Genomic DNA, 22,154 nt, shown 5'->3' with positions numbered 1-22,154 from the left:
ACAATACCCTATCACAGTCATATTCCAATAAAGACCTCATTGGCTGAACATTTGATAAGAACAATTCGACTTTTAATTTCAAGATATTGAACATTAAAAAATACTACCGATTTTTTTCAAGATTTAGATAAAATGATGTTGATTTATAATCACTGTCCTAATCGACCACTGTCCAATCATAGTTCTCTTGAAGTTCATCACGGTAGCAATGCACTTGAAATTTGTCTTAAACAATATTCCAATGAAAAGGTTGTGAAGAAGAAAAATAATGTTGGTGATACATTTCGAAACAATAGAACTACTAATTTTTTTTTTAAGAGGAATAACTTGTGGTCCACTGAACTTTCTAAAGTATCAACAATCCTAGACAATAAACCTGTAGCGTATCGTCTACGTGATATGAAAGATGACAAAATTCTTGGGGGGCTTTTACGAGTATGAATTACAAAAAATTAAGATCGCTGGAATGTATCAAATTGAAAAGATAATAAAGACTCATACTCTCAAGGGTAAAAGAAACAGTTGCTTGTTCCTTGGCTAGGATACAACTCTGATCTTGATTCTTGGATTGCCGCTGAAGACTTTCACAATATCTCAAGATTTCTACGTGAAATTCATATCCAATGTCTCTGACCCACTCTATAAAAATTGGAATAAAACAAGTAATTTTGGACAAAACTCTCCCATCATCAAATTCAACGGAATGTGTGAAGTCGCTCTTGTTGATTGTATTCTAAAACATATGTATGGTATCCTTAAAAAAGATCATGCATATGAGATTATAGTAAAATCCTTAAAAAAGGTCATGCATATGAGATTATAGTAAAATCCTTCGACTTCTTGGATGAGTATTTGGTGGCAAATTTTAACTCTGATGATTACCCTTTTTCTAGCATACCCTACAAGGAACATAAGAATATGCATGAGCTGTGTCAAATTATCAACAAAAAATTGCAGTTCGCAAAAAGAGTGGCTTCCGTTCAACTATTCAACAGAACAGAGGAAAATTTACATTACCAATCCATGTGAGAACTAAAGAATTTTCCTCAATAAGGATTTACATGAGGCTCTTGGTTTTAAAGATCGTATTGCTAGAGGAAAAACTTCAGTGGCAAGGATCGTGTTATCTATGCAGACTATGCACCCGGTTTCTTATGGGCTTCGTATTTTTTTTTACGCATCCTTTGTCGAGACATCGAAAATTGATAATACCAATGTCCCCTTCTTACGTATTATTGAAAGAAACACGGCCACATTCGCCACTACACTATAAAGCACCTTCACTATATTCCAGTCAACGTTTCATCTTTGGGAGCTCTGTCAGTAAACATAAAGAAGTGAATTGGACGATCTTCTAGCAATAACAAAAGATTTGGCTGTTATTATATGTCATTTTCGATCAATTCAGTTAAATGGCTAATTGAAAAAATGATTTTGTTTGTCCTGGTATTGATTGCTATGTTTATAATCTTAGACCACGACAATTGGGTCATGGAATGGACTATTACAGGGGCCATTCGTCAATGTCCAGTTACTGTCTCGCCTATTGGTTTGCTAAATTATTTCTCACAGTTCTACCCCTGGCTATAAAATATATTGTAGTGGTTGCGGCAAAGTTTGCGTCCTCTAAACTACAGGATTGGGGCTCTAGGAAGGATTTTAAAGTGTTTCATAAAATCTCAGGTCCAGAGCGATATCCCTCGGCTAGCGATTGAAATCATGACAAATAGTGAAAGGTTTAAAAAGGGCGAGAAACACCTCATCACTCATCAGTCTCAACTCGGGCTGGAAGCGTAAAAGATTGCTCTTGTCATATAAGAAAAAGGAACTAAAAGTAAACATTGTTCGATGAAAAGTGATTTCTCTTCCTAAAAATGGCATATCTACGACAGAAAGAATCTCATCTTTCAGTCAACTCATCTCTAGATCTTTTCAACGCGGAAAATGTGGATTGTGAGTGTAAAACATGGTTACCATGAACAATTTTACCCACAGCAACCGCTCTCTGAAAACTTACATTTTCAAATTTATTCCAGTGAAGATTTTTTCACAGATTTGACATCTACGTTTATAGATTTATCGTCAAAAAATCAAACAATGAACAACCAAGTGCAACCGAGGGGTTATCCTATGAAAATTGTGTGTCGCACAATTTATTTATTTAGTAGACATATCAGTGTCTACATAAATGGAACGTTAATGAGCACCAGCAATAATCTTTCAAATTATGCAAATTCTATACAATTTACGTTGATGACTATATTGTCATATAAGCTAGTGAGAGGTCTGGCTATTGAATATGAATATAAACCGGACGCTGTCGCTACCAATATACTTGGAGGTACGACAAACAAAGATTTACACTTGGTTGGGAAAATAAACATGATATTTATTATGCCTCAGTGGTTGCCTCCCAATGTTAATATTGATATAAAGCTACAACTTGCTCCGTCCCATTTTATTTTGCAAAAAGTAGTTGACACAGCACCTTGTGCAACAGTCGCTCTCACCTCGGCAATACTTCATGTACGAAAACAACAAGTTATGAGTTCTGTTGCTTCGGCAATTGAGAAATTAAGAGCCAGTGAAAATAATATCAAATTGCTCGTTCCGCATATAATCACCAATCAATTACATATTAATGCAGGTATATGTGCCTACATCGATTCGTCATTTATCAATGGTGAAATTCCTTCAAAATTTGCTTTGACCTTTGTAAAAAGTGCTAGTGCAGTTAGATCCTGGACAGATTCTTCACATAAATTACAATGTTTGGTCTTTAATCTCTTGTATGTAAAGTAAATGGAATTCCACTATACAATGTATCCTTTGTTAAATCCTATAGGACCTCATATGACTTGGCAATGCAATCCCCGAGTTCGAGATTCACAATTATTTGAAAATGGTATAACCGAAAATTCATGCAATCATTGTGGGTACATTGTGGGTACTGCAATACTTTGTCCGGTACTCAAGATATGACTATTGTCCAAACGGTTACAATACGTTTAGAATGTACCTTTACCGAACCATTAGCTGAGTGTATTACAATAATCTCTCTAAATCATTTTGAAACCTATTGAGAAATTAATTCTGATGGCAGTGTTTTATTAAACTTGGCACCATGAACACGAATCAAATAATCAATGCATTAAATTTGGATCCTTACAAGTCCAAATACGAATCCTATTAACCTTCGGATTTCCCTGAACAAGTTTAAAGTGTTAACAATGCCCTTATCATTGTTAATAGTAGCCATCAACTGTAAAGACGGGGTATTGGTTCTGCATCTTTCAGACAGCGAGGAATGTAAAATTTGTTATCCTCTTGGCCTGCCATATACATTGTACACGCCTCGCATTAAAACTTTCTTGATCAAAGTGGAAAATCTATTGTACGAAATCGGAAGCGAGTACAAGATTTATCAACCAAAAGCAGTGGTTTTCAAACACTATTATATTTTATTTTTTGATGTTGCAGATATACTTACAGTGAATTTCTTAGAATTCATAGTGACAATCCTTGAGTGAACGAATTTCTAGTTGAAAATACTCTTTCTTAAAGGTATAATATTAATTTCAGTGCCCTTAGGCTCGTCATGATTCAACTTGTATTCATCTTGACATGCAAAGTAAGGACATCTTGACTCTACAATATAATGTAACTTCATTTTTATTATATCTTCTATTATATCTTTTATTATATTCTATTATATCTTTTATTATATCTTCGTAAAGTCAATAATACTATTTCGATTAATATTGCAAAATTCACGTTTTTTAATTTCCTTATTTGAAGCAATGTCAGGAACGATTTTCTAATATGAAGAATCGCTTTCTGTATTAGCCAAATAAAAATCAGTAGGTTTATAATCATAGTAGCCGGTATCTTCACAGTAATGACGTAAGAACCAGGCTCTCTTATTTTTCCAGCAATTGTAGCGTAGACCAGGTTCTTCTTCCCTACACAATTTTAAAGAACGACGACAGTGTCGTCGTTCACGTGTCGTCACGACACCAGTCTCTTAAAAACAAACTGAAATGAGGTTTAGGGTTTTTGCAATCATGCCAGGGTAAGTATTTTCCCATTGATCACATTTATCATAGTGACAATTGGAGCATAGGAAACCCCTAGTTTGAGAATCACAAATATCTTCAATACAGGGAATACAGTCTTAAATTTGCACTGTGTAACCTCTATGCAACTTACATGGATTGCCTAATCTTCACTTTTCATTATAGTCATCAATAATAGCACAATTCTCACAGCTGACCAGCTGCTCAATGTATACAAACAAAATGGATATGTTTAAACATTTTTAATGTTGACTCTCTCACTTCCAAAAAGAAACTGACGGATAATCTATAAATGAATGTATTCTAGAAGTAGGAGTAATTGAGTGACGTCACAAAACTTCTTTAGACAAGATGTTCTACTTATTTCTTGTTGCCTTGCAAAATGGCAATCTAGGTAGTGGTTAAAAGCATAAAAGCATGTGGTTAAAAGCACGGTCACAATATCATTTTGTATTGTTTCAATTAATATATCAATAAATTTAGCTACCATTATATCAACACTCTCACTACTGATTACAGACACACTAAAAATCTCCCTAGTAACAAACTTACTCCTTTTTCATAGGTTGATTCAAGGTTCAATGAATGTATATCTGGGTAAAGTATCATTGGAGCTAGTAAAAGAAATTTTTCGTCAATTCATGTTTGTCCATGTACTTGTGGAAGCTCTTATGTGGGACGTACTAACCAGAATTTAAGAACGAGATTGCTACAACATCATAATTCCATTTCATCGTCTTTAAAGCAAAATACCAAACCTGAAGATTTCACGTCGGCCCTCGCGGAGCATATCTTTAATTTTCCAAATCATTTTATTTTGTTTGAAAATGTTTCTTTGATTTCTAGGGACCAAGGTTTAAAGCAAACTTTCAGGGAAACAATCGAAATTAAAAAAATTCTGTTCAAGAATAATTCCATAAACAGAGATACAGGTGAATTTGGATTGAACTCAATTTATGATAATTTACTGAGGTCAAATAAAGTAAATATCACTTCACCTAAGAGCTATGACCTCTGTCCACGTAATACGTCAGTTAAATCTAATGAACCGGAACCGAAAAGGTCAAGGAGATTTGCCTCGGCTGTTGCATTGAAAAAAATAAGAGCAATAAACTATATGTAATTAGTTTATTAGGTATAAATTCTGTTTATTTTTATTCATGTCTTTTAGTTTTACTGCTGATGATGAACACTGTATATGTGTTCGAAATATCCAGTTAAATAATTTTATATTTCACTGTCAATAAAAAGGTATCATCCCTATTTTGAACTGTTTTACTTTAATTCATGTTTAATTTCCTTGCTGATAGTTTTCGCTAGTAATCAATTTATTTTAATCACGATTTCAATGTCTATTACCATGTTATTTTTACATAGGTTGCAGTTTCGGCACCTAGGCAAAATATGTTGCATGATAATGCGGGATAAGTATGTTTTTCTTCTTTTTACCCTTCGTTGAATGATAATAGTAGGAGAATGGTATGATTTATCGACGGGTAATGTGTTACCATCAGCAAGAAGTTGACCTTTGTCATCAACTAGAAGTTTTATGTTTGGGTTCTCTTTGAGCAAGAACTTCTCAGGAAATACTACTCTCGCATATCCACCTCTATAACACCGGAATTATCTCCATACTTCAAAGAAATTTATCTCCTTACTGTCGTGGCAAAGCACGCATACATATCCAATAGTGTAACCATTAGCACATGTTTCATAATTCAAATATTTCTCTTTCTTGGTGTTTAATGCTACGAGAACTTTATCATGAATACACGTCTTCACGGAATATTTCGTCTTCACTTTTTTTAAAAAATAAGATATAGATGTTTACCTTCCGATGCAGAAGTAATACTGAAGCAAATCTATGAAGTCAAGCAAGATTACATCACCCTCAACATAAGTAATCATTCCTTATTATGTAACAACCAAACCCTATCAGGTAATATGCAAACGCTATTACATAACAGGCGAACCCTATGACGTAGATGTCCTATATATGTGCACTATAATATTGCGTCAGACCCAGGTGTGAGTAATAACGTCTTGTGGGGCTAGTAGCTCCATTCGTTTACCCCTATGGTTGCACTAAAAACCAGTGAGGCATCACTACTCAAATGGTCTTAAAAGGTAGGTAAAAGCACAAAGATTAGAGCAAACAAAAAATAAAGAGAATCGACAAAAAGTGAATAAGCCAATAGGTGAAAGCACAAATTAAAACAAAGAAACAGGAAGTGTAAATAATTAGTATTGAAGGATATAAACTACGAGTTTATACACCCTCCAGTAATTAAGGAGACGCTAGCTTAAGTATCTCAGCTCCCTGCTGCTTAAATTTTTTATAGGGAGGTTTTATGCGTATGTCATTAACTGGATGGAAAAGACGTTGATAAAAGTCAGGGAGGAATTTAAGTATAAAATCAGAAGGTGATGTCTCGTTTCAAATGAAATGAAAATTAAAAATGTCCCGAATATTGTGGAACAAATGAGTCACCTATCTAGTGCCCCCCCCCCCAACTTTTTCCTAAGTTATTTTTCAACACAATCCAACACCAGATTAGATTTTAGTGTTGGATCCAGCCAGTGGGAGTGTAGCAGCCTCATTAACTTTGAGTATTTTAGGTTTATAAGGGTTACCTCCCAGTATGTCGAGTTGAACATTTTTTTTCGTATTACTCTGGTTCCAACTTTGTCATTCATACCCAAACACATCAGTAATCGGCCGAACACAACCAAAAATTTAAGTTAATCTGATATTATCAGGAAAGATCCACTGTCCTCAGAGAAAGAGGGAGTTTACTTGTGAAAAATCGTGTGACTCATCAGCTTTTCTTTCTTGTTACTTACTAAAAATTTCATAAACAAAAGGACCAATAAGGCTTAGTGTTCTTTTTATTAACTCAAAATTTGACATAATCAGCAGCGTGTAAAAAGGTGAGGTTCCTTTCGGACACATGCTTAAGCCGTTATGTGATTGGCTCAAAAATGTGACTTCACAGAAATAATATGACATCACAAAAAATAAACGAACACAATTAAATCAAATTTTATAACGCGGACATTTAAGGCACTACTATTTTTCTCTTTAACCTATCCCCATCCTTTCATCGTCTCCTTTTTTCCTTTTCCTCCCACATTGTCCAATGATTTCTTTCTCCTCAGGCGGATTGGTACTTAGATGATGTGTTAGTAGTAGTAGTCTTTCTCCAAATTAGAGATTCTAAATGAGTAGACACTTACCAGGATACACTAGGAGCTTTGCAGAAGCAGTTTGTTCACCGCCGCTATTTTGTGTTAAGCATTCATATCTTCCTTCGTCCCTTTCACTTCTGATAACATCAATACGAAGAACCGAAAATCCAAGGCCTGGAATCACTGTGAATCTGTTTGTGCTTATAATCTGAAAGTAAATGCAACAACACATTAAACAGTATATAACATAAAAACACTAATAAAATAACCACAAGTCAATAGCTTACAGACTGCAAATCAAACAGTTCGTGGTAAGGAACTGCAGTAAGGAGCGACCCGGCTCAATAGTAAACGAAACTCTAAAAAATGGAATTTTGATGCTAAAATATACATCAAAAGAATCAGATTTTCATGCTGATTTTAAATATATAAGTTTCATCAAATTTAGTCTTTGTCATCAAAAGTTACGACCCTAAGAAAATTTGCCTTATTTTGGAAAATAGGAGGAAACACCCCAAAAAAGTCATAGAATCTAAACGAAAATGACACCATCGCATTCGGCGTATCAGAGAACCCATAAGCAAAAATTTCAAGCTCCTATCTACAAAAATGTGGAATTTCATATTTTTTGCCAGAAACAAATCACGGATGCGTGTTTATTTGTTTGTTTGTTTTTTTGTGTTTTTTTCAGGGGTCATCGTATCGACCAAGTGGTCCTAGAATGTCGCAAGAGGACTCATACTAACGGAAATGAAAAGTTCTAGTGCCCTTTTTAAGTGACCAAAAAAATTGGAGGGCACCTATGCCCCCTCCCACGCTCATTTTTTCTCCATAGTCAACGGATCAAAATTTTGAGATAGCCATTTTGTTCCGCATAGTCAAAAACCATAATAACTATGTCTTTGGGAATGACTTACTCCCCCACAGTCCCTGGGGGAGGGCTGCAAGTTACAAACTTCGACCAGTGTTTACACATAATAATGGTTATTGGGAAGCGTACAAATGTTTTCAGGGGATTTTTTTTTTTGGTGGGTTTTGGGGATGGGGTTGAGGGGAGGGGCTGTGTGTGAGGATCTTTCTTTGGAGAAATATGTCATGGAGGAACAGAAATTCAATGAAAAGGGCGATGGATTTTCTAAAATTACTAAAAAAAACAATGAAAAAATAAACATGGAAAAGTTTTTTTCAATTGAAAGTAAGGAGTAGCATAGAAACTTAAAACGAACAGAGATTATTACGCATATGAGGGGTTCTAAAAATACTTTAGCATAAAGAGCGAGGTATTTAGGAGGAGATAAATACCTCGCTCTTTATGATATAGTATTTTTAGTAATTTCAACTATTTATTCTACGGCCTTTCTGATTCAGGGGTCATCCTTAAAGAATTGGGACAAAACTTACCATTTAGTGAAAGAGCGAGGTATTAACGAGGGTACAAACCCCCTCATATACATAATACAAATTTAAGAATATAAAAGTTTGTTACGTAAGTTAATTCTTAAGTTACGTATATTTTTTACTACTAAAAACATTCGTTAAACTTAAAAGTTATAGTTGCCTTTTTATGTAACCGAAAAATTGCAGGGCAACTAGGCCTCCTTCCCCACCCCTTATTTCTCAAAATCGTCTGATCAAAACTAAGAGAAAGCCATTTAGCCAAAAAAGGAATTAATATGCAAATTTTATTTTAATAATTTATGTGGGAAGAGCCAAAATCAAACATGCATTAATTCAAAAACGTTCAGAAATTACATAAAAAAAAAACAGTTTTTTTAACTGAAAGTAAGGAGCGACATTAAAACTTAAAACGAACAGAAATTACTCCGTATATGAAATGGTTTGTCCCCTCCGCAATCCCTCGCTCTTTACGCTAAAGTTTGACTCTTTGCCACAATTCTGCTTTTTAAAACAATTAAAAGCTTTAGCGTAAAGAGCGAGGGATTGCGGAGGGGACAACACATTTCATATACGGAGTAATTTCTGTTCGTTTTAAGTTTTAATATCGCTCCTTACTTTCAGTTAAAAAAACTAGTTTTTTTTATGTAATTTAACATCAGAGCTACCCAGTAACTTACTAAACAATAAAAAGGCCCAGAATTTTTTTTTCGAGTGTCGCAGTCATAAAAAAAAAACAAAAAAAAACATTAGATAATTTAAACAAGAAGTGACGAGAAATTAACAAATGAATTTTTGTCTACGCCCCTGTGCCTAGCCCGTATCTTAAGATATTAAACGGTCCTTCAATGTTACTTCAAGAAAAAAAAAATCCTTATAAGTTGCGAGGCTGAGCTTGATGCTATGACGTCCCTCGGTGGAAACCCAATGGCGTCAAATGGGAGGTTGAGCCAGCCGGGTGCATGTGCCCCATTACCCTCTCTTTGATTTTGAAAAATATCTTTTTTCGAGTATCTTCATTGAAAATGAGTTTCTTGGTATTTTTGTTTTTGAAAAATTGAAAAAATGTCAGTCCCCCCCCCCTCAGATCTGAAAAAATATATTTAGCTCCCCTCTATATTTTAACGAATTTACTCCACTACGTAGATCAGGAGGACTAGCATCTCTTTAGTTTCTCGGGTCAAAGAATATACGAAAACCGGGGGGGGGGGCATTGAAATGATATCCATACCTCATTCGACTTCTTTTATTAAAAAAATTTTCCATGTCAGAATTTATTTGTCTCAAAATCGCCAAACCTCGGTATTAAAGACACATTACTTTTACCACTAAATTTCTTTTGGGTTAGTTATTTCCTCGTCTATCCTGTTCTCAGAGATTACTTTCTTTATGTGGCGAAATCGAGTAAATCTTTTATTGAGGGAACCACGAGACAGAATATATATAGATTTTGTCCACTCTTAGTGAAGCAAAACACAAATGTCAAAGACAAAATTTCATATCGCTAATCCCACTTACATTGTATCCTCGGAAATAATACAGATTTGACATTTACTAAAACGCTTCTATTATCAGCAACTAAATGAATTTTGGTAAAATGGTGCTGAAGATAAAAGGAAGATAATTGAAATGGGACGTATTCCTTTTGTTTGAAATGATAGAATTACTCTACTGAACAATGGTGACTGATATATATAATATGGTTGACTTCCCTCAAATTTGACTGAGGAAGTCGGGTGCAATTTTTATGGGTTTAGGAAATGTTACGAAGAATGATTTTTTTTTTCTAGGAAATATTTTGTTGTGGAAAAAGTTCTGGTAGAAAGTTGGACAAGACAATGGTTTTGAGGAGTAATAAATGCACTTTCAATATTTGCATTTTGAATCGAGAAATGAAAATTAAAAAAGGTTTCTCCCAAATAAAACAACTGCTATTTAATTTTCTTGCTAGACCTCTTCTGTTTTTGATTCTCAGATAGCCGATTAAACGGACTGAAACATCATCACTTTGTTCACAATGATGCGATTTTTCTAACGCAAAACGGCTCATAGATACCGGATGCAGGGAAAACGCAAAAATGTTAATACAGAAAATCGATTCATTGCAACCGTTGAAGCATGAAAACTGGTATGAAATACTTAAGCAGCCCTTCAGAATATGAAGAGTTGTCAAAGAAGTGAATTGGAATGCTACGAAGCACTGAATAGTCTAGCATCCAAAGGATACCGAATTAACCTGAACTGGGTCTCTGGACATTTTGAGATCGAAGCTAATGGGACAGAAGATGATGCACCCAAGGCTGGAACATCACTGACAGAAGATGCACCAGAACCCTTCATACCTAATTTCTCAAAGCCACTGGGTAGCGGCAGTGGAGAGAAGAGTAATGGGAAAGTGGTACAACTGGCATAGGAAGGTGGCCTACAAGGAAAAGTGGTCTTGGAGTTTAATCCCAAACTGAATTAAATAAAAAAAACAAGTTCTTTAACTAAAAGTAAGGAGTGACATTTAAACATAGAGCGAACAGAAAATATTCTTTATATGAAATGGGCTGTCCCCTCCTCAACGCCCCGCTCTGTACGGTAAAGTTTTTTATTGTTTTAAAAAGTAGAGTTGTGAGAAAGAGTCAAACTTTAGCGTAAAGAGCGGGGCGTTGAGGAGGGGACAGCCCCTTTCATACACGGAATAATTTCTATTCGTCTGAAGTTTCAATGTCGCTCCTTATTTTCAGTTAAAACAAAACTTGTTATTTTTATTTAATTTCTTAACGTTTTTGAACTAATGCAGGTTTTGATTTTGTCTCACCGTATATGAATAATTAAAACGAAATTTGCAGACTAATTTTACTTTTTTTGGCTGAATAGCTTTCTCAGTTTTGATCGGAAGATTTTGAGAAAAAGGGGATGGGGAGGGGGCCTAGTTGCCCTCCAATTTTTTGGCTACTTAAAAAGGCCACTAGAATTCTTAATTTTATTTACGAACGTTTTAATTAGTAATAATTATACGTAACTTACAAATTAACTTACGTAACGAACTTCTATATTCGTATATTTTTATTATGTATGTAAGGGGGTTCATCCCCTCGTCAATACCTTGCTCTTTACATTAAAGTTCGAATTTCGCTCCAATTCTTTAAGAATGACCCCTGAATCACAAAGGCCGTTTAATTAGAATAAATAGCTATTTTAAAATTACTAAAATTACTTTAGCGTAAAGAGGGAGGTATTGAGGAGGGGACGAACTTCCTCATATACGTAATAATTTCTGTTTTGTTTATCTTTTATTGTTGCTCCTTACTTTCTGTTCAAAAAACTTGTTTTTTATATATTTAATTTCTGAACGTTTTTGAATTAATGCAGGTTTTGATTATGGCTCACCATACATGAACAATTAAAACAAAATGCATATTAATTTTTAGTTTTTTGGCTAAATGGCTTTCTCAAAGAAATGATCGACGATTTTGAGAAAAAAGAGCGGGGAAGGGGGCCTAGTTGCCCTCCAATTTTTTGCTTACTTAAAAAGACCACTATAACTTTTAACTTTACTTAAGAACGTTTTTTATTTGTAATAAACATACGTAACTTAGAAATTAACTTATGTAATGAACTTCTATATTAGTATATTTTTATTACGTATATGAGGGTGAATTTAGAGAATTCAGTTTCAATGCGCCTAATCAAACCTTGACTTTATACGTTCCTAAGAAAATTCCTTAAAAGTGAGGGAGAATGCTAAAACATGACGAAACACATTTTATCCATTGAATACTAAATTACTTATTTTTAGCAGCCGCTTTGGGCAAGCCACTGCAACAATGTACTTAAACATGCTATGTATATTCAAACAAACAGAAGCAAGAGGACAAATCCATGATATTCCTTCACCAGATTATTGGTATATTAAAATCAAACAGCAAGTGCATATGCTTTCTTTAATTTTTATCATTTCTATTTCTCTACATATTTGATTAATTCAGCTTCTAAACAAGTCAGTTTATCTAACATTTTTTCAAAACAGTTTCGTGGTAACGAGCTGTAGTAAGGAGCGACCAGGCTCAATAGTAACCAAAACTAAGAAAACGGGATTTTGATACTAATATATACACACAAAGAATCAAAATTTTATGCTGATTTTAAATACATAAGTTTCATCAAGTTTAGTCTTACCCATGAAAAGTTACGGGCCTGCGAAAATTGGCCTTATTTTCAAAAAAGGGTTATTTTCAAAAAAGAATCTTAACGAAAATTATACCATCAGATTCAGCGTATCAGAGAACCCTGTTGTAGGGGATTTAAGCTCATATTTACAAAAAGTGGAATTTTGTATTTTTAGCCAGAAGAAAGATAACGGATGCGTGTTTATTTTTTTTTCCAGGGGTGATAGTAGGGACCCAGTGGTCATAGAATATCGCGAGAGGGTTCATTTTAACAGAAATTAAAAGTTCTAGTTCCCTTTTTAGGTGAACAAAGATTTGGAGGGCAACTAGGCCCGCTCCCATGCTCTTTTTTTACAAAGTCACCTTACCAAAATTTTGACATAGCCATTTTGTTCCGAATAGTCGAAAAATCTAATAACTACGTCTTTGAGGACGAATTAATCCCCCAAAGTCCCCGGGTGAAGGGCTACAAGTTAAGAACTTAGCCCATTGTTTACATATAGTATTGGTTATTGGGAAGTATACTGACGTTTTCAGGGGGATTTTTCTGGTGGTGGGGGGGAGGGTCGAATGAGGGTGTTACGTGAAAGGATCTTTCCATGGAGGAAGAAAATTCCCAAGTCGGGGCGCTGGATTTTCCAGTATTATTTATTAAAACAACAATAAATGAAATAAAAAAGCAAGTTTTTTAACTTAGAGTAAGGAGCAACAATAAAACTTAAAACGTACAAACATTACTTCGTTGGCAGGGGTTTCCTCCCCTCCTCAATACCTCGCTCTTTACGCTAAACGAATTTTAGTAATTTCAAAAGAGCTATTTATTCTAGATAAACGGCCTTTGTAGTTCAGGAGTCGTTCTTAGAGAATGTTACTTAAAGAATAATTAACGAGGGTGTTAAGTGAAAGGATCTTTCCATGGAGGAAGAAAATTTCCATGAAGGGGGCGCTGGATTTTCCAGTGTCATTTTGAAAAAAAAAGAAATTAAATAAAAAAGCTTTTTATTATAAAAAAGCTTTAAAAAAAGGCTTTTTTTGAACTTAGAGTAAGGAGCAGCAATAAATCTTAAAACGTACAGAAATTACTTCGGTGTCAGGGGGTTCGTCCCATCCTCAATATCTCGCTCTTTACGCTAAAGTATTTTTAGTAATTTCAAAAGAGCTATTTATTCTAATTAAACGGCCTTTTTGATTCAGGGGTCATTCTTAAAGAATTGGAACAAAATTCAAAATAGAGTGTAAAGAGCGAACTATTGACGAGGGGGCGACCCCCTACCCTCATATACCTAATTAAAATATACGAATATAGAAGTTCGTTACGTAAGTTCATTTGTAAGTTACGTAGAATTATTACTAATAAAATCGTTCGTAAATAAAATTAAAAGTACTAGTGACCTTTTTAAGAAACCAAGAAATTGGAGGGCAACTACACCCCCTCTCCAGCCCTTTTTCTCAAAATCGTTCGATCAAAACTTTGAGTAAGCCATTTTGTTTTAATTATTCATTTATGGTGAGCCGAAATCAAGCTTGCATTAATTCAAAAACGATAAGAAATTAAAAAAAAAACATGTTTTTTCAACTGAAAGTAAGGAGCAACATTAAAAAATAAAACAAACATAAATTATTACGTATATTAGGGAGTTCGTCCCCTCCTCAATACCTCGCTCTTTAAGCTAAAGTATTTAAGTAATTTCAAAATAGCCATTTATTCTAATTAAACGGCCTTTGTGATTCAGAGGTCATTGATTAAAGAATTGGAAAAAAAATTCGAACTTTAATGTAAAGAAAGAAGTATTGACGAGGGGGCGAACCCCCTTATATAAGTAATAAAAATATACGAATGTAGAAATTCGTTACGTAATTTATTTGTAAGTTACGTATAATTATTAATAATAAAAACGTTGATAAATAAAATTAAAGTTCTAATGGTCTTTTTAAGAAACCAAGAACTTGAAGGGCAACTAAACCCCCTCCCTCGCCCATTTTTTCTCAAAACTCTCCGATCAAAACTTTGAGAAAGCCATTTAGCCAAAAAAAAAGTAAAATTCATTTCTAAATTTTGCTTTAATTATTCAGGTACGGTGAGCCAAAATCAAAACCTGCAATAATTCAAAAACATTCAGAAATTAAATGAAAAAAAGTTTTTCTTTAAATGAAAGTAAGGAGCGACATTAAAACTTAAAACGAAAAGAAATTACTCCGTATTTTTGGGATGTTAGCCCTCCTCATATTTTAGTTTTCAATAAAAAACAGAAGCAAAGAGCTCATATGGCATTTGTGACGAGGTCGGAAGAGCCCGAGCCAAGAGATCATATGGTATGAGCTCTAGCAAAATTCTAAGAATCAATAGATTGCTTTAAAAGGAAAATCAGAGGCTTAATGCCGGTCGGGGTTTAAAATAAGAGCTCTGATTAAGGATAATTTAAATCAATTTAATTAATTTAAATTATAATTTAAATTAAGAGGTCTGAGTCACGAGGTCCTTCTAAATAACAAAATTCATTAAGATCCGATTACCCACTCGTAAGTTAAAAATACCTCAATTTTTATAATTCTTCCCCTCCCTTCAGCCCCCCAAATCGTCGAATCGGGGAAAACGACTTTAGCAAGTCAATTTGTGCAGCTCCCTGACACGCCTACCAATTTTCATCGTCCTAGCATGTCCAGAAGCACCACAATCGCCAAAGCACTTAACCCCACCACCTAACTCCACCAAAGAGAGCGGATCCAGTTCGGTTACGTCAATCACGTATCTACGACATTTATAAGCGTTTTCCAAGATTTCCGGTTTCCCCCTCCAACTCCCCCTAATGTCAAAAGATCTGGTCGGGATTTGAAATAAGAGCTCTGAGACATGAGTTCTTTCTAAATATCAAATTTCATTAAGATCCAGTCACCTGTTCTTAAGTTAAAAATACCTCAATTTTTCTGATTTATTCAAATTAAAAATCCCCAGCTCCCTCAAAGAGAACGGATCCGTACCAATTATTTCAATCTCGTATCTATAACTTGTGCTTATTCTTCCCATCAAGTTTCATCCCGATCTCACCACTCTAAGGGTTTTCCAAGATTTCTGTTTCCCCCCTCCAACCCTCTATGTCCCCGGATCCGATCCGAATTGAAAATAGAGCATCTGAGACATAAGGTTCTTCTATATATAAAGTTTTATTAAGATCCGATCACCCATTCGTAAGATACCTCGATTTCCACGTTTTCCAAGAATTCCGGTTTTCCCCTCCAACTCTCTTCAATGTCACCGGATTTGGTTGAGATTTAAAATGAGAGTTCTAAAGCACAAGATCCTTCTAGATATCAAATTTCATTAAGATCTGATCACCCGTTCGTAAGTTACATATACCTCATTTTTTCTATTTTTTTCCAATTACTCCCCCCCCCCCAACTCCACCAAAGAGAGCGGATCCAGTCCGGTTATGTCAGTCACCTATCTTGGATTTGTGCCTATTCTTTCCACCAAGTTTCATCCTGATCTCCCCGCTTTAAGCGTTTTCCAAGATTTCCCGTCCTCCCGCCCCCTCCCCCTAATGACACTGGATCCGGTCGGGATTTAAAATAAGAGATCTGAGTTTTGAGATCCTTCTAAATATGAAATTTCATTAAGATACAATCACTCTTTCGTAAATCAAAAATACCTCATTTTTTCTAATTTTTTTTAATTAACCCTCTCCCCCAACTCTCCCAAAGAGAGCAGATCCGTTCCAATTTTGTCAATCCTGTATCTAGGACATGTGCTTATTTTTCCTACCAAGTTTCATTCCGATCCCTCCACTCTAAGCGTTTTCCAAGGGTTTTAGGTTCAGCCCCCCCCCCCCAACTTCCCCTTCACCGGATCCAGTCAGGATTTAAAATAGGAGCACTGAGACACGATATCTTTCTAAACATCAAATTTCATTAAGATCCGATCACTCCTTCGTAAGTTAAAAATACCTCATTTTTTTATTTTTCAGAATTAACCCTCCTCCCCCAACTCCCCCAAAAGAGAGCGGATCCGTTCCGGTTATTTCAATCACGCATCTAGGACTCAAGATTATTTTTACCACCAAGTTTCATCCCGATCCCTCCACTCTAAGCGTTTTCCAAGATTTTAGGTCCCCCCAACTCCCCCAATGTCACCGGATCCGGTTGGAATTTAAAATAAGAGCTCATCCTGCCAAAAATCAAATTTCATTAAGATCCGATCACTCCTTCGTAAGTTAACAATACCTCATTTTATTCTAATTTTCAGAATTAACCCTTCCCCCCCACCAACTCTCCCAAAGAGAGCGGGTCCATTTCGGCTGTGTCAATCACGTATCTAGGACTTGTGCTTATTTTTCCCACCAAGTTTAATCTTGATCCCTCAACTCTAAGCGTTTTCGAGATTTTAGGTTCCCCCCCTCAATTCCCCCCAATGTCACCGGATCCAGTTGGGATTTAAAATAAGAGCTCTGAGACACGATATTCTTCCAAACTTCAAATTTCATTAAGATCCGATCACTCATTCGTAAGTTAGAAATACCTCATTTTTTCTAATTTTCAGAATTAACCCCCCCCCCCCCCCAACTCCTCCAAACAGAGCAGATCCATTCCGGTTATGTCAATCACGTATCTAGGACTTTTGCTTATTTTCCCACCAAGTTTCTTCCCGATTTCTCCATTCTAAGCGTTTTCCAAGATTTTAGGTCCCCCCCCAACTCCCCCCAGTGTCACCGGATCTGGTCGGGATTTAAAATAACAGCTCTGAGACACGATATCCTTCCAAACGTCAAATTTCATTAAGATCCCATCACCCGTTCGTAAGTTAAAAATACTTCATTTTTTCTATTTTTTCCGAATTAACCGACCCCCCACTCCTCCCCCCCCCCAGATGGTCAAATCGCGAAAACGACTATCTTTAGTTTAATCTGGTCCGGTCCCTGATATGCTCCAAATTTCATCGTCCTAGCTTACCTGGAAGTGCCTAAAGTAGCAAAACTGGGACAGACAGACCGACAGAATTTGCGATCGCTATATGTCACTTGGTTAATACCATGTGCCAGAAAAATATGTTGTATTTCCCTGAAGCTGAAAAATCTCAGACTCTGTTTCCGAAAACATATGTTTTTATTGCATGGTAATGTCCCACCAGCACTCAAAGTGCTTCATGCTAACTCGTTGCTTTCCCAACATATTTTCTCTAATATTTTAAACAGTATTATTTTAATAAACAGTATTTAATATTTTAATCTAATATTTTAATATTTTAATTTGCAGTTGGGTGGACCCATAGACCTCTCGGTTGACGCCCAGACCACAGAGGCCCATTGCTTCCACCCTTTCCCGGGTGAAAAAAAAAACAATAATTATTGGACGTGAAATTAAATTACGAATTTGAAATCCCACTGTTGCCATATACTTTGCGAGCTGTTGAATTGTTCTTACCCTCATAATATCCTCCAGCATTAAAACTATGAAAAATCTCCAGCCGATGTACACTCTTATCTGGGGATTCTTCTTGTATCTAAGGTCATCTTGCACTTTTAGCATAAAGGCGGATCAGCCCTCTCAATTTAGGTAAGGCTCTTTCCATAATTCCCAGTGCCTGCTATGGTTTCAGTCACCATTCTTATCTCAGACCTTTTTTTTTTATCTCCGACCTGTTTGATAAACATGAGGGTCGGAGATAAAAAGTTTTTTTTATTGGAAACTAAAATATGAGGAGGGCTAACATCACAAAGTGACAACTCACTCGGAGGAATATCCCCATAATCTCGACAAATCCTTCAGCTCTGTTGAAGAGCTTGAACAGTACACATAACATTTTATTTTAGCTTACCTAGCTTCAGAATCACTGCTTCTGGCGGAGAGAAACGAACTTTGCCTTCTAAACTAATCAAAGAGATTACTAATAGCAGAGATCTACAGGAAACTACCGAAGGCTAAGAAATGGCAGTTTTGCCATCGGGAGCTGGCATAAAACGAAAGACCAATATAGGTAAGAAACTAATGATATCAGATGATATGCACCAAGGTTCATTTGGACTACTGGGGGAAACTGAAACAGCAGTCACAAGGAATTGTCTTGAACATCCGAGATAAATAATACACTGAAAAGCTTACTGGAAATCCAATTTAGTTAGTTTTCTCTTTATTACTGCTATAACTAGTTCGTGATCTTATTCTTTTTACGTATTGTGAACGCGTCACTAGGGTGCAATGTGTCTCTGGTTCACGGACAAGACAATAAAAAGGTAAAGATAGTATATATTAGCAGAAGTTGTTGCTGAGAAAGCACAAAGTTACTTAACACCGTATAAAAATCCCTTAGAACCCTTCAGAATTTCTTAGAAACTGAAAAAACAACGGCTTTAAATATCTTGGTGTCGCTTATGTCGCAAGTTTCGATCGGGGGTCAGTGGCGTGACTCCGTCAGCTCAGCCAGAGGGGACTCAGCCCTGAATGAGTGTCTGGAGATATCTGGGGAGGGTAGAACAGAAGGCTGTGCGAAATCACAGGATTTGATGCCCCACCCTTATTGTAATCCCTGACTAAAGAGGCTTGAAACGCAAATCAGCACCGCTGGTAGGGGCTGTAACGCCCAGTGCTGTATTATTTTTTTTTTTAATCTTGAGATACAGGGGAACTATCCACCAGTACTCGGCCTTGGGCAGCTGAACGATGCTATACACATAAGGCATCCAAATTACATTAAAGGAACGAGTTTGAGATCTTAATAATTATATGCCTTTGGGAGGGAAGTATGTGTACGCGGATACGTCGATAATCGTAATATATAGATTTCTTCTTTATCGTACACTATATTTCTGTTTTGTCTTTTCCTTTTCAGCGCTTCAGCCAGATGTCTTTATAATCCAAAGAGAGAATTCTAATTTTAATAAATAGATAAACAAAAAACGAAACAACAAAGGTTAGTCAAAAATTTCGAAAAAAAACTGATAAAAAAATATAATAAACTCAAATATAGGAAATACTTTCGTTAGTCTAATACACTAAAGGCACGTAATGAACGAAGTTAAAAGTTAACATTAAAAATAACGGACGGTAAACAAAACTCTTATAGCTTTCCGTTTTGGAATGAATCAGATTGATTATAGAGACCATCTGGCATATCTCCCTTAGAAAGCAACTCCTGATTGGATAGTGGCGAGAGGGGAACAGTTCCCGAACCCAGGAAGTAATTAAAGCCTTTAGACAGCAAACAATGCAGGTTTTACGTCTGAGTAATAAGGTGATTAAAAATTCTTTAAAAGGCAAGTCTCTATTTTTGAAAAATTGTAAATCCTGATATTTCAAATAAGGTTTTTCTTAAATGAGGCAGAAAACTTCAATATACTGCCTACAAGACATCCATTGTTAAGTATGAATGCTCTGTATAAAAAAATATTCGCATTCAACCATAAATTTACATTTTACTTTCGCCACTGTCACACTGGAAGGTGAAATCTGACAGTTTTACATTATGAGATTATTTCCAAAAACCCTTCAGGTATCCTACTCATACAGGTTGCCACCCATAGCGATTTATCAATGTTTCTAGTGATTTTTTAGGTTGCCTAGTGATTTTCTTATAGCTAATGATTTATTGTGATATTTGTTCTAAAACTTGTGATTTTTTTCATAAATCTAGGAATTTTTCAAAATATACCGCGTAGATTCATGATTCAATCGAATAAATAATACAAGAACCTAATTAATAAAAAAAACACAAAATAGTGATTCATTATAGTTCCTAATTTGTTCCAAATTAGCATAAATTTATACAAATATACTATTTATTTACTTTATTTATACTTTATATATACTTTATATATATATATATATATATATATATATATATATATATATATATATATATATATATATATATATATATATATATATATATATATATATAAATTAATTTTAATTTTATTTTAATTTTATTTAATTTTAATTTATTTTAATTTTAAATAAATTTTACTTTATTTATACTTTATATATACTTTATATTTACTTTTTATACACTTTATTTATACTAAATATATTTATACAAATATACCGGCTTTGAAGCTTCCGATTTTCCACCATAATCGATTGATACATCTGACATCGACATACATCTGATATCGACTGATATCGATATCAGAGAGAGACCTCAGAGCGTTATCATCAAGGTAATAGGCGAACCTAATTAATCGCAAAATTGCAAAAATGTTCTATACTTCCAATTTCACAACATTTGCTCAGTTTTTTGATTTATGTGCTATTATATCAAACAGTTTATGGTAACGAACTATAAGAATGAGCGACGATATTAACCAAAACTCTAGAAACAGTATTTTGAATCAATCGATATATCATCGGCCTATTATGCTGATTCCAAATATATTAGATTCATTAAGCTTAGTTTTACCTATAAAAGGCTAAGAAACTGCGAAGATTTGCCTGAAAGAGGGAGGAAACACCCACTAAGAGTCAAAGAATTTTAATTGAAATCAAACCATCGAATTCGGCGTATCAGAGAACTCTATTGTGGAGGATCCAAGCCCTTATCTGCAAAAGTGTTGAATTTTGTATAATTTGCCAGAAAAAAAAAATTCACGAATGCGTATTCATTTGTTTTTTTTTTTTTTTTACCGTATCCAATCGGGCGACCGTATCGAACCAATGGTCCTAGAGCTCGGAAGAAGTTTATTTGAACATAAATAAAATCTCTAGAGTCCCTTTTATTTGAGCAAAAATATCAGACGGCTACTAGCCCCCCTCCCACCTCCCTTTTCCCCAAAAAAATCGTTCGATCGAAGTTTGAGATAGCCATTTTGTTTAGCATAGTTGAAAGGTTCCAAAACTATACCTTTATATTTTAATATGACCCAAGTAGTCCCTGAGGATAGGTCTGGGGATGAAAGTATGCCAAGGATAATTTGCTAAGGATAACAAGGATAATGTACGATCTATGAAAACCCGTTTCATAGCCACAAAGACAAATAACGGGTTAAAGAATGTATTGGACTTGTATAGCTTGGGCTACATATTTGCACATTAGGGTGGTAGGGGTAAGGTTAGGTTATTTTACCCCTAGACCTGCTAATGCGCAAACATATAGCTCAAATTATATTATTATAATATAATTATATTATAAATGTAAACTGAAATATTATATATTTCATCACATTTTGGGATATTTCATTAGGGTCAACACAACTTTACTTTTTGGGAGTGTACAGTATGATTAACAAGTACCTCTTTTTTTCTGTTAAATAAGACCAATGCTTATTGAAATTTGTGAAGGGTGTGATAAATTGTTTCCATGAAAATATAAAAAGGCCATTTCCAAAATTGTCAATGGTGTCCCAGTAATTAT

General features: G+C 35.0%; 1 protein-coding gene across 1 annotated transcript in view; it reads right to left on the bottom strand.

Moving 5' to 3' along the window:
- Positions 1 to 22,154, bottom strand: part of LOC136034306 (tyrosine-protein phosphatase Lar-like) — a gene marked incomplete in the record, with an annotated part of 449,438 nt that overhangs the window by 349,533 nt on the left and 77,751 nt on the right. Inside the window, 1 exon segment of the mRNA XM_065715442.1 lies at positions 7,314 to 7,473. Coding sequence (XP_065571514.1) covers positions 7,314 to 7,473 — 160 coding nt within the window.

The sequence above is a fragment of the Artemia franciscana genome, chromosome 13 (assembly GCF_032884065.1).
Source record: "Artemia franciscana chromosome 13, ASM3288406v1, whole genome shotgun sequence".
NCBI lineage: Eukaryota > Metazoa > Arthropoda > Branchiopoda > Anostraca > Artemiidae > Artemia > Artemia franciscana.
Note: the sequence above shows the minus strand (reverse complement) of the source record. Positions and strands in the feature narration are given on the sequence as shown.